Genomic DNA, 12,130 nt, shown 5'->3' on the forward strand with positions numbered 1-12,130 from the left:
ATGATTCCGGGGTGCAGGCTGGCCTCGGGGATGGAGCATGCACAGATGGGGCTCTGTCCTTTCCTAATGCCAGGAGATCCCTCTGCATCGTCCTGAGACACCCACAGATCTTTCCCCAGGCTCTGGGTGAAATCAGGGAGAGGATTTCACTCATGTCCACAACATTCTCCAGCACAAACCTCCCACCAGGGGTGGGATTCATCCCCCCGTTCCCCACAGAACCTCGAGATCAATGTTTGGGTGCCATTTGAGTCAGGGGAGCCGGGCACAGCCAGCACAGGATTTAATGAATAATGCTTCCAGGCGGGATGAATCACTGCCTGGAACCACTTCTCCCCGCAACAGAAGGAGCTTGGATCCACCACGGTTTTTAGAAAGCGAATGGATGGAAAGAGGAGTTCCACAGTGAGATTCCACTTCTGCCTCACCTCCCAGCCAGCGCTGAATCCCCCCCTCCCTGCAGAGCAGACCCCCAGGCAATCCCTACCCCTCCCTTTCCCCTCTCCCCACAACCTGGGAACAAGGGTCTGGGATTAGCAACAAACTGACTGGGAAATCACCTTTTCCAGCATGTGCAAGTGCACCAGGAAGCCAAACCTTGTACCTGGCACCGTTCACAGCAGTATCATGATTATTATTAGTAATAGACCTACCCATCCTAACGTTATATTTATATCTACAAAAATAGATCCACAGAACTCTACGGAAGGAGGCGGCTGGGAGGAGGAGACGGGAGGCCCTGGGAGCTGGGTCTGGGAGAAGCCAAGGGATGTGTTGCATATATTCAATATATGAATATATGTGTTGCATATATTCCTCCAGGGACACCTTTCCCTCCTCTCTGCGCTCACACACCTGGGAAGGGGGACAGGCCGGCTCCAGGACAGGCCATCCCCGCTCCGAACTCCCCCAAATGACGCCAGTGGGGTCCCAGGCAGGAGCTGGCAGGACCCAGAGATGGGGCTGAGCCCAGGAGCAGCAGGAGACCCCCCAGCCGGGGTTATCATCATCATCATCCCGGCGAGGCAAGGCGGAGCGCTGACCCGGATCTCAGCATCGTCTGCTCCGCGGAGAGCCCGGCCCCAGCGCCGCCTCCAGCCCCTTCCCGAGGCTCCAGAACCCCTCAGCGAGGAGAGGCCTCAAAGGAAGCGTGGCAGGGAGGGAAGGTCGGGGTCCCCAGCTTCGACACCCCTTCCTGCTCCCCGTGTCCTCCAGCCCAAGGCAGGGTGACAGAAGCCCCCGTTGGGGAGTCCCCGGAGCGGTGCCTGCTCACAGTTGGCCTTGCCGTGTTTTTTAAAGTGAATTCAGTGCTGGTGGAAGGTACCAGATCGGGGATCGAGCACGGAGCCGGTGCCTGTGGCATCTGCTGGCTGGTGAGACGGAGCCAGGCGGCAGCTCCCACCTCAGGCAGCCCTCCAAGGCCTGGAGAAATGAATGGCAATTTCCAAGCAGCTCCTTGTTCTCAGCCAAATCCCAGAGGGGACCTTTCCCTCGCTGCAGTCGGGCAGGAGCGAGTGGGCTGGGCTGCCTCCGATAGCTCCTTCCCCTGCCAGAAGGTTTCTGAAGCTTCCCACACCTTCTCTTCCTCTTTGAGACAGAAAAACACAGTGCCACCTCATTTTGGAGCTCGCTCGCTTCTCCCAGCGGCTTCCAAGCCTGGAGGAGACCCCTTGGCAGCCCAGCCCCTTGGGAAAAGGGACCTGTGGCCAGCTGAGGGGAGAAAGGCCAACCACGGAAAGTGCTGGAGAGGGAGGAAGAGTGGGAGGAGGAGGTCTGGCTCCCGAGGGGCTCTGGCACAGGGACGCACCGACCCGTCTCCTCCCCCGTGGATAAGGACCACGCTGTGGGGCAGCTCCCAAAACTTCGGAGAGCGGAGTCCTGAGGGGCCTCAGGTACCCCCGCCGTGGGGGCAGAGCCCCGAGGACCCTCTGGGTCACCTTTCCCTGTGGGACACAGCCAGGGAGGGCACCCTCAGCTCGCTCTGCCTGTCCCGTCCCTCTCCCGCCTGTGCAAAACCAGCGGTGCCCCCGGCTCGGTGTCCCCGGCTCGGTGTCCCCGGCTCGGTGGCCCCCGGCTCGGTGTCCCCGGCTCGGTGTCCCCGGCTCGGTGTCCCCGGCTCGGTGTCCCCGGCTCGGTGTCCCCGGCTCGGTGTCGGCTCCCCCGGCCGCCCAGCCCGGGTGTCCCAAAGCCCGGGGGGACCCCCAGGTCACCTGTCTCAATCAAAAGGTGATGGTGGGGAGGGGGGAGCACTGCGGAGCAGAGGGGGGATGGAGCAGAGAAGAGGAGGGGGAGGAAGAGGAGCAAAGCTCGCTTCTCCTCCTCGGGAGGGTCATACCGGCTTGTCCAGCGTTTTGGGGAAGGGCGTGCCGCTGGCGGAGGAGATCTTTCTGCAGACCGTGTTGGTGTGGCTCTGGCAGCGGCAGCCGGGGCGTTTCAGGCCGTCGTAACCCCGCTGGCAAAGTTTGAGGCAGCCCAGGGTGGGAAAGTAGCAGCAGAGGCAGGGCAGGAGGAGGGACAGGACGCTCATGGCAGCCCAGCGGGCGCAGCAGGAGCCCGGCCCGCAGGAGCAGGGGTCGTCGGCGCAGGTGTCCTCGTCGTCGGTGGAGCAGTGGTAGAAGAGCCCCTTGACGCAGCAGAGGCAGGTCCCGTAGTCGAGGAGGCTCTCTGCGGAGCAGAGGCAGCGCTGGTTGCAGAGCCAGCAGGAGGGCAGGCTGCGGGCGGCCGTGCAGCGCGGGCAGCGGCAGCGCCCGCAAGCCTCGCACAGCAGCAGGTGCCCGTGCCCCGCCGGCTGCTCCGAGCCCTTCCGCGGAGAATCCTCCGCCTTCAGCTCCCCTCCGAGGGGCTGCGTCCGCACCAGAGAGTGCCCGGAGTGCGACGGGGTCAGGCTGCTCAGCAGGCGCTGCTCGGAGGCCGCGGTGCTCTGCGACACCGAGCTGGCCGTGCTCGAGTGGCTCAGGTGGGGCTGCAGGGGCATCTGGTGCTGCTGGCTGTGGCTGCGGTGCAGGTCCTGCAAGGTGGAGGACGCCAGGCGCTCCTGGGGCCACTCCTGCTTGTGCGGGGCCTGCGAGAGCGAGGGGTTGGAGCGGGTTTGCTGGAAGCACGCCGCCGGCCTCTCCACGTAGTTGTTGCTGGCGCGGATGGAGCGGATTTGGTCGATGGACAGGACCTGCTGGAAGTCCTCGGCGGGTGGGTCCATGGTCTCGTCGCAGCTGAGTTCAGCCACGCTGGAAGAGAGCTGCATTTCCAGGAGCCGGGAGACCCTGCGGCATCAGGGCACATCTAAAAATCCTAAAGGATGGGGCAGGAAGAGAGAAAATATCCCCGTTACGTGATCCGTCCATCCCAATCATCGAATCGCAGACTGCCTCGGGATGGAAGGGACCTTAAAGCTCATCTCACTCCAGCCCCCTGCCGTGGGCAGGGACGCCTTCCTCTGGAGCAAAGCAGGGCTGGAGAGGTCCAAATGAAAGGATTTCCAGCAGTCAGACCCGAGCAGTTCCGTGCCTGGGAATGCTCAGGCTGGACACATCCCAAGGGAAGGGCTGCCGGATCTGCCCCTCGACCCCGGCGGGCACAGTCTCTCTCCGAGCTTTTGAGCCTCTCGTGTCCTTCCAGAGGATTTCCCACCCCTCACCAGCACCTCCTTCTCCCTGCCCGGGGACACGTGCTGGGCCTCTCCAGAGGAAGGGAAATGGGAGCGGTGACAGATCCAGAGGCACGGCAGGGCTGGGAACGCCATTCCCCTCAGAGCTCTCTGCTCTGGGGGCTCCCAGCACACCCTGAGCAGCCTCCTGCTCCCATTCCCTGCACACACTGGGAGCACTGGGACGGCGAATCTGAGCACGGTTAACTCCAGACACTGACAAATTCCAATCACGGAATCGTTAAGGTTGGAAAAGCCCTCTAAGCTCAGCAGCTCCAACCAGCCCAGCACCAGAACCGTGTCCTCAAGTGCCACATCCAGTTGCGGTTTTTTTTTTTTTTTCTTTTTAACACTTCCAGGGATGAAATTGCAACTAATGATCCCCACGTTTGGCCAAGGACAGGGCTGTCCCACAGACCCCAAGTGCTGCTGGACCGCAGCATCCCACTGCCCCATGCAGAGCGCAGGAGCCAAACTGCTCCCGTCAGGAGCACCGGGAAGGGCGGGTTTCCCTCCCAGCCTGGCACAGGCACGAGGGAAGGCAGCCTTGGCACAGACAAACCCTGCCGTGCCCCTCGCAGCGCCCTGCCGTGCCCTTCGCCGCTGTTTTCAGGACACGGCACCTCCCGGCTGGCAGCAGAGCCCAGGAAGGTCAGCGCCGCCGAGGACGGGGCAGGGAGGATTCCGTGTCCCACCACTCCCCTTCCTGGCATGTTTGACCCCATGGCTCCATCTCCAAACCCACATGTGCCAGAGCTGGCCAGGGAGAGCCCGGGCTGGGGCTGGGGGAGGACAGGGAGCAGGGGGTGAGAGCTCCCGGCCCTGGCAGCGAGGGACACGCTGCTGCCACCTGCACACAGGGGACGGGCGTCACCCACTGCCCTCCAGAGCCCGGCCACCAGCCTCCCCAGCGCTTCCAGCCCACATTTCCATGCGGGATCCGTGATTCCCGTGCAGGCAGCTTCCCCGGGAGCCAGAAGGGGGATCACAGGAGCGATCCCCCCGTGACACCGACACTGTCCCGGTGGCCGGGCCGCAGGAAAACGCCGTTCCGGGAGGAAACTCCTCCGGCGCTGCCCACGCTCGGCAGCCGCCGCTTTCATGTAGGTGAAGGGGCCACAGGTAGAATCTGCTCATGCAGCAGAGAGAGGCAGAGGAAAGATTGATTTTCATTAGCTAGGCTGACCTTGAGGAGCGGGGAAAAGCAAAGGCAACTTACTTTGACTGTTCAAGCAAGATCTTGTCTCTCCCATCCCCCTCTCCGGAAAGGAAAGGCAACTGATCCGCTCAGATTTGGGGTTTTCGGGGGAAAACGCCATTCCCCGTGCGGGGAGATGCAGCCAGTGAGGAGTCGCTCACCCAGGACGCCCGCGGGTGATTTAGGGAGCCTTTTCTCTCCCAGCAGTACCAGGAGGGCAGGGCTGGCCCGGGGAAGTGCCGTGAGCGCCCTGCAGGGATGGGAACAGGCCTGAGACAAAGCTCTCGTGCCTGTCACCTGCTGCCACCGAGCTCCGAGCCTCGGAGGGTCCCACTGAAGCCCCGGCACCCCCCTGAGGAGCAGCTGGGACTGTGCCGAGGGGAGCAGGGAGCAGCCTCTGTGCATTCCCACATCCCCCGTGAGCCGGATCCTGCCGGGATGGATCAGCCAGGGAACGATGCTGGTTCCACCCTGCTCCCACCCCGGTGTCCATCCCCGCTCACCTGGGCTCGGTACTCGGTCATTCAGGCTTGAATGACACCCGTGAGGGTCCTGGGGGGCTGAACCAGGGGGAGCCCCAAAGGGAGAGACCCCACAGAGGGTCCTGCAGCCACGGAGCCGATGGGGCTGGGAGATAAAGGGCAGCCAAAGGGCTGGCCCAGTACAGGGAACACAAACCTCGGGACTGCTGGAGCTCAGGGGGCACGAGGAGATCCCTGAGCCGGGCTGGGGCAGCAGGGACACCGTGAGGAGGAGCCGAGCCCGGGGAACACAGCCTGAGAGGAGCTGGCCACGGGTAGTGCTGGACACTGAGGATCTGGGGGCTCAGACACAGCACCCTGAGAAGGACAGATGTTGGGAGCACCCCCAGCACTGGTCCGGGACCCAGATGCCCCCAGAGCTGTGATTCCCAGGCACAGAGATCTGACAGGGACCTGAGCTCGCTGGCTGGGGGGATGGAAATGTCCCTGTGGGAACCAAGGGGAGCGGAACAGAACCTTTGTGGGTTCTCCAGAGGGACTGGACGTCCGGAGCTGGGACCCCCAGAATAGCCCAGTGCCCCCCACTCCCTACCACCCCTCCCTGCTCCAGCCCGATTCCAGGGCTGCCAGCAGTCCGTATCCCAGCCCCACTGAGCTGAGCATCCCCGCGGCTCTGCTGCGCCCCTCCTGCCTACCTGCCGGCCTGGGGGGCCCAGGGCAGCGTCCCCCCAGCCTCCTCCTCCTCCTCACACCCGGCCTGCCGGGCGGGCATGCCAGCCCCGGAAACCGGGCCAGCTTTATGGCCACCACCAGCCCCAAACATATAAAGTTCGTGTGATAATGGGCCAGAGGACGGATCGTAAAAGCAAATGATTTACAGGCTGGAGGTGGCTGCGAGCCGGGGGCAAGCGGCTCAGGGCGCCAGGTGGGAGAAAAGGGACCCGCTGGCCCTGTCTGGGTGCCGGGGGGAGGCTGAGCCCCCGCCCCCGCTCAGAGCGCAGCCCACGCGGGGCTCGCAGCCGGCTCGGTCCCGCAGCCCCCGCGTCCCCGGGATCCCCGGGCACCGCCGCGCCCGCAGCCCGCTGGTGTGCGGGACAGCCCCCGGGACAGCCCCCGGGACAACCCCCGGGACAAGCCAGGCGTGACTCGGAGCCACGCTCGGCCCCGGCCGCACCGCCCGCACCCCACGCGTGTGCGGGACCGCAGCCCCCACCGCGCGGAGCCGCAGCTCCCTCGCACGGCCGGCGCCCAGCCGGGGACCCCCTCCCTCCGGAGCGGCCCGGGACCCCCGCCCGCTCGGCCCACGCGTGTCCCCCCGCAGCGTTCCGCCGCCGTCCCGCAGCCCGGCGGGCTCACCCCGCAGCCCCCGCCGGTCCATCCCCCCGCGGAGCCCGAGCGCGCCGGGGGCAGCCCCGGCCCCGCAGCCGAGCCCCCGGCCCCGGGCCCCGCGCCGCGGGCAGCGGGAGCGGCGGGGGGGGCCCCGCGCTCGGTGGGAACGGGAGGCTGGGAGGAGGGAGGAGGAGGAGGAGGGATGGAGGGAGGAGGGAGGGACCTGGCGCTGCCCGGGAGCATCGCGCTCCCCCTCGCTCTGCGCTGCCTTCCCGGAGCTCTTAACGCTTTACCCAAGTGGCGTCATCCCTCTGAAATGGACTCGGCCCATTAGCGGCTCCGCAGAGCCCCGCAGCGCTCCCCAGGCGCCGCTGCCGCCCGGCCCCGCCGCGGGATGCTCAGCCGCTCTTTAAACCTTTCCGTCCGGCCCGGGCTCCGTGACCCTCCCGGCGCCCCCCGGGATGGCGCTCCCGCAGCCCGGGCCGCTGTTCCCCCTGCGCCCACCGCGACACCGCCCCTGGGACACGGCAGCGACGCTCGGGACGGGCCGGGGTCAGCGCGACACCGCGGGAGGGTCCCCTCGGGCCGGGCCGGGAGCGGCTCGGCATCCGTCACCTCGGGTTTGATCCGTAAATCGCCGTGAAACGGCCGCGGTCACCTCGCAGAATCATGGAAAAGGTGGGAAAAGACCTCTGAGGTCATCGAGCCCAACCTTCTCCCAGCTGAGCTCTTCCCAGCCGGGACAGCCCAGGTGCCATCCGCCTCCGGCACTTCCCGAGAGCCCAAAGCCACCCCCAACGAGCTCCTGTAGAGACACACTCGGCAGAGAGGCTGGAAAGCAGCTTTTCCTTACCGAGACCACAGAACCGGCCCACACACATCCCACTCTCCCAGAAACTAAAAGCTTGGACTCAAGGTCCCAGCAGGATCTCCCATCCCGGAGGTTTTCCCAAGTCGCTGCGTGCTCTGCTCTGTCCTTCCTGCTCTCTTGCCCGTGGCTCAGGAGCACCAGGGGTCCCTGTGACACCCCTCAGCCCCGTTTATAATAAAGTGGACCCGGCTCTATGGTCCCAAAGGCTCAAGGCCACCCTGATGACACCGGCTGTCACCTGTGGAGCCCCCACCCTCCCCCCATTCCCCTCGGCACTCCCAGGGCAGTCACCCATCCTTTCTGGGAGTGCTCGCCAGCTGAGCAAAGCGACACCCCCAGCTCGGGGAGGGCTCAGGATGTGTCTCAGCCACGTGAAGATGAAAGCACGGAGCCCTCGCCCCCCCAGGCAGGTGCCCAGGAGCGCGGGACCCCCTCGGGTGCCCAGGCTGGATGGCAAACACAGGGCTGAGGGTGTGACAGCAGGACGGGGACGGGGGAAGAGAAGCACCTGGAGTAAGAGTGACAAATCCAGATCTGCTGCTTGTGGCTGTAACTGATGGGGACACACTGAAGTGACCCCACGGACCTCAGGGGCTCTCTCCCAGTTGATGCCAGCAGAAGCACTGGAACCCCTGAGCTGGGGCCAGGGGCTCCACTCTCCCACACGGCGCCCAGCTGAGCCTTTGCCGTCTCGTTTTCAGGCATTTCTAGGCTGAGGGTTTCTCCATCTCCATGGGATCCCACCAGGGATGCTCCTCCAGGAGTTTCTCCAAGAAGGACGAGTCCCTGACAGCATCCCTCAGCCTCGGCTCCATCTCAGAGCCTCCAGGCTGAATCCCCCTGCGCTCCCACCGGCCCCTCCTCTTCTCCCCATCGCTCCCGGCTCCGTCTTTAAAGGCACAGAAGGGATCCGAGCTGCCCGATTCCCAGCCAGCTGGCTCAGAGCACCTGACTCCCGGGGGCACGTGTGATGTCCTCCCTTTCTCCCAGCCCCAATCTCTCACTCCCACCTTGAGGTGCCGGTGATTCAGGCTTCCCTCGCTGCCTCGCAGCATCCCAGCGCAGCCCGCGTCGTGCTCAGCCGGCGCCGCTTTATTCCTCGCTCGCTGCCGAGGGAGGGCCAAAAAGGCATGAATGCAGAGCTCCCGGGAGGAGTGGGAGGGTGGGATGAGCAGGGAGAGCAGCAGCCTGCCGCTGAGTTATTGACCACAGCACCGGAGAGCAGGGCTGGGAACCCCAGGGCAGAGCAGGAAAGTTCAGAGCCTCCCCCAAAGGAAGGGTCTGGGATGGAGCCTCCCCCGCTCAGGAGGGGGTTTGGCTGCTGGGAGAGGGATGTGGTTATTCCTGAAGGGAAGGTGTGAGAGCTCTGCGGGTTTCTGGCCGTCCCTCCCCTTGTGGGGTGTGCACAGGGACTGGAGCCCCCTCCCAGAGCCCCCCTGAGCCCCACGCCGGCTCCCCAGCTCGCCTTTGGGCTTGGTGTCCCTCCCCAGCCCCGTGGAAATCCCAGGACAGCGCTGGGGTCCTGCCCGAAGGGATGGGGAGGAGCAGCTCCCGCGTGTCCCGTTGATGTTTGAGGCTCTCAGTGCGTTCCTGCCTGAGCAGCCGGGATGGGGATGGACACCCCGGGGTTCCCAGGCTCCTGCTGCAGACCCCTGCCTTTGGGGAACCCCATCCCCACCAATCCTCAGATCACCAGCAGTTTCTCCCTGCTGTGCTCTTCCTGCTCCCCCTACACCTCCCAAAACACGGGGAGTCACTCACTTTCGTTTCCCTTCCCAAAAAGTGTTTCTCTACATCCACACCTTGGTCACAAATCCCAAGCAGCTCGGTCCGAAGCCTGGAGAACTTAACTGGGATTTTAAAACGATCAGAAGAGCTCAGCACTGTTTTCCACACAGAGATTTTCCAGCTGCCTCTGGGGCTGAGCAGCTCCAGCCCTGGCTGTGGCCACAGCCAGACAATTCCAGGGAATCAGCCCTGGAGTGGGAAGAAGAGCAGGAGATCCCAGAGCAAGGCTGAAGCTGCCTGATCTCTCCTGCTGCTGTTTGCCGAGCTTGGGCTCAGGGGGAGGGTAATTCACCTCCACTTAGAGATGATGCAGGGGAGGGAGGAAAAAAAAAAGAGAGAGGAGAAAGAGAACACGCGATTCCCCTGATTCAATCAGCCAGAAACAAGGAGGTGCTGGTGCCCTCTAATTTGGAGATTCACAGATTTTAGGGCCAGAAGGGACCGTGATGCTCATCTAGCCTGACAGTCTGTATTATGTAAAAGCCACTTGAAGCCAGACAGTGCCACGAGCTTTTCAGAAGCAACAGCCAGCGCTGGAGAACTTATTAAAGGACTGTGATTCTCCCGAGGTGGGGACATGTGGCTCCCAGCATGCTGGGAGAGGAGGAGGCCAGGTACACCCACCCGGCTGGGCTTCGGCTGAACAGACGGCAGCGCTGGGGGAGAGGAAACATCATTTCCCTTCCCTGCTGTCATGCAGCTCCTTCTCACAGAAACAGGGAGAAGCAAGGAAAAAAACCAACCCCTTCCTTGTGTTTTCCTTTTGAGTGTTCCCTAGTCCCTGGAAAGAAAGGGGGGATGCTCGCCCTGAGACGTTCCTTGCCCATTTCGGGGTCGAACCCCACGGTTCGCAGCCATGGGAGCTGAGCCTGCCTCTCCCGGAGCCGGATCCGGAGCTCCGAGCTCAGCCTGCAGCGGCCGGAGGTGCAGTCATTGACTGCAATGAGAGTTTCCCTCTGAAGATGGAGCCAGGCAGCATAAAACATCAATAAAGCGCTCAGGATGGGTCCCTTAATGAGCTGAGATTGTAACACGCTGCCAGAGCCTGCCGGAGCTGCCCATTCTGTCGGGAGAGAGGAGCAGATTCTGCCGGGGAAGTGTTAAGTGGGTCCTGCTGACTCATTGATGCAGATGGTTCCGGCCCCGCGCGAGCAGGAGCAGGAGCGGCGTCTCCAGGGGCTCTCCAGAGCCCGGAGCAGCAGGGATCCGGCACCCCGGCCCAGCCCAGGGGCACGGGAGGGCAGGGGAGTGAGATCCCGTGGCATCATTCCCCATGGCATCATTCCCCATAGCATCACCCCATGGCATCTGCCCATGGCATCAGTGCCCCCATGGCATCACTGTCCCCATGGCATCACCCCATGGCATCACTGCCCATGGCATCACTGCCCCCATGGCATCACTGTCCCCATGGCATCACTGCTCCCATGGCATCACCCCATGGCATCACTGCCCCCATGGCATCACTGTCCCCATGGCATCACTGCTCCCATGGCATCACCCCATGGCATCACTGCCCCCATGGCATCACTGTCCCCATGGCATCACTGCCCCCATGGCATCACTGTCCCCATGGCATCACCCCATGGCATCATTCCTCATGGCATCACTGCCCCCATGGCATCACTGCCCATGGCATCACTGCCCCCATGGCATCACTGCCCCCATGGCATCACTGCCCATGGCATCACTGCCCCCATGGCATCACCCCATGGCATCACTGCCCCCATGGCATCACTGCCCCCATGGCATCACTGCCCATGGCATCACTGCCCCCATGGCATCACTGCCCCCATGGCATCACTGCCCATGGCATCACTGCCCCCATGGCATCACCCCATGGCATCACTGCCCCCATGGCATCACTGCCCCCATGGCATCACTGCCCCCATGGCATCACTGCCCCCATGGCATCACTGCCCATGGCATCACTGCCCCCATGGCATCACCCCATGGCATCACTGCCCCCATGGCATCACCCCATGGCATCACTGCCCATGGCATCACTGCCCCCATGGCATCACTGCCCCCATGGCATCACTGCCCATGGCATCACTGCCCCCATGGCATCACTGCCCCCATGGCATCACCTGTTGCCCTGAAAACTCAGCTTCTGAGCTTGCTGACGCAGTTTCTAAAGACTTTCCCAGGACAGTGACTGTAAACATAGATATGTGTACATTCTTTCTGATCCACGTCTTGTGATGGACATCTCTCACTGCCAGTGCGGTTGGGAAAGTGTTATCCTGACTATGTCCCAGGTATCCCACATGTCCCAGGAATCCCAAATGTCCCAGGAATCCCACATGTCCCAGGTATCCCACATGTCCCAGGAATCCCAAATGTCCCAGGAATCCCACATGTCCCAGGTATCCCACATGTCCCAGGAATCCCAAATGTCCCAGGAATCCCACATGTCCCAGGAATCCCAAATGTCCCAGGAATCCCACATGTCCCAGGTATCCCACATGTCCCAGGAATCCCAAATGTCCCAGGAATCCCACATGTCCCAGGTATCCCACATGTCCCAGGTATCCCACATGTCCCAGGTATCCCAAATGTCCCAGGAATCCCAAATGTCCCAGGTATCCCACATGTCCCAGGAATCCCACATGTCCCAGGTATCCCACATGTCCCAGGTATCCCAAATGTCCCAGGTATCCCAAATGTCCCAGGAATCCCAAATGTCCCAGGAATCCCACATGTCCCAGGTATCCCAAATGTCCCAGGTATCCCACATGTCCCAGGAATCCCACATGTCCCAGGAATCCCAAATGTCCCAGGTATCCCACATGTCCCAGGAATCCCGTGTTCTCCAG

The 12,130-nt window shown here is 63.1% G+C and overlaps 1 protein-coding gene across 3 annotated transcripts; it reads right to left on the bottom strand.

Moving 5' to 3' along the window:
- Positions 1 to 2,098: 2,098 nt before the first annotated feature.
- On the bottom strand, positions 2,099 to 11,427 carry SPRY3 (sprouty RTK signaling antagonist 3). Of its 3 annotated transcripts, XM_014256439.2 has the most exons (3): positions 5,520 to 5,757; positions 4,863 to 5,091; positions 2,099 to 3,288 (listed from the first exon to the last, which is right to left on the bottom strand). In XM_014256439.2, the coding sequence occupies exon 3, from the start codon at positions 3,239 to 3,241 to the stop codon at positions 2,330 to 2,332; it is 912 nt and encodes a 303-aa protein (XP_014111914.1). In that variant the 5' UTR covers positions 3,242 to 3,288; positions 4,863 to 5,091; positions 5,520 to 5,757; the 3' UTR covers positions 2,099 to 2,329. The 3 variants fall into 3 exon arrangements, with proteins under 3 accessions (XP_014111914.1, XP_087918822.1, XP_005527427.1); XM_088062696.1 differs by lacking the exons at positions 4,863 to 5,091; positions 5,520 to 5,757 and adding an exon at positions 11,402 to 11,427; XM_005527370.3 differs by lacking the exons at positions 4,863 to 5,091; positions 5,520 to 5,757 and adding an exon at positions 8,534 to 8,755.
- Between the last annotated feature and the right edge of the window lie 703 nt (positions 11,428 to 12,130).

Source organism: Pseudopodoces humilis, chromosome 15 (genome assembly GCF_049639895.1).
Source record: "Pseudopodoces humilis isolate 2021_Gansu_Grassland_sample_001 chromosome 15, ASM4963989v1, whole genome shotgun sequence".
NCBI lineage: Eukaryota > Metazoa > Chordata > Aves > Passeriformes > Paridae > Pseudopodoces > Pseudopodoces humilis.

Excerpts from the sequence above, each read along its gene's own strand:
- SPRY3 (XM_088062696.1), bottom strand. The coding sequence starts at position 3,241 with ATGCAGCTCTCTTCCAGCGTGGCTGAACTCAGCTGCGACGAGACCATG.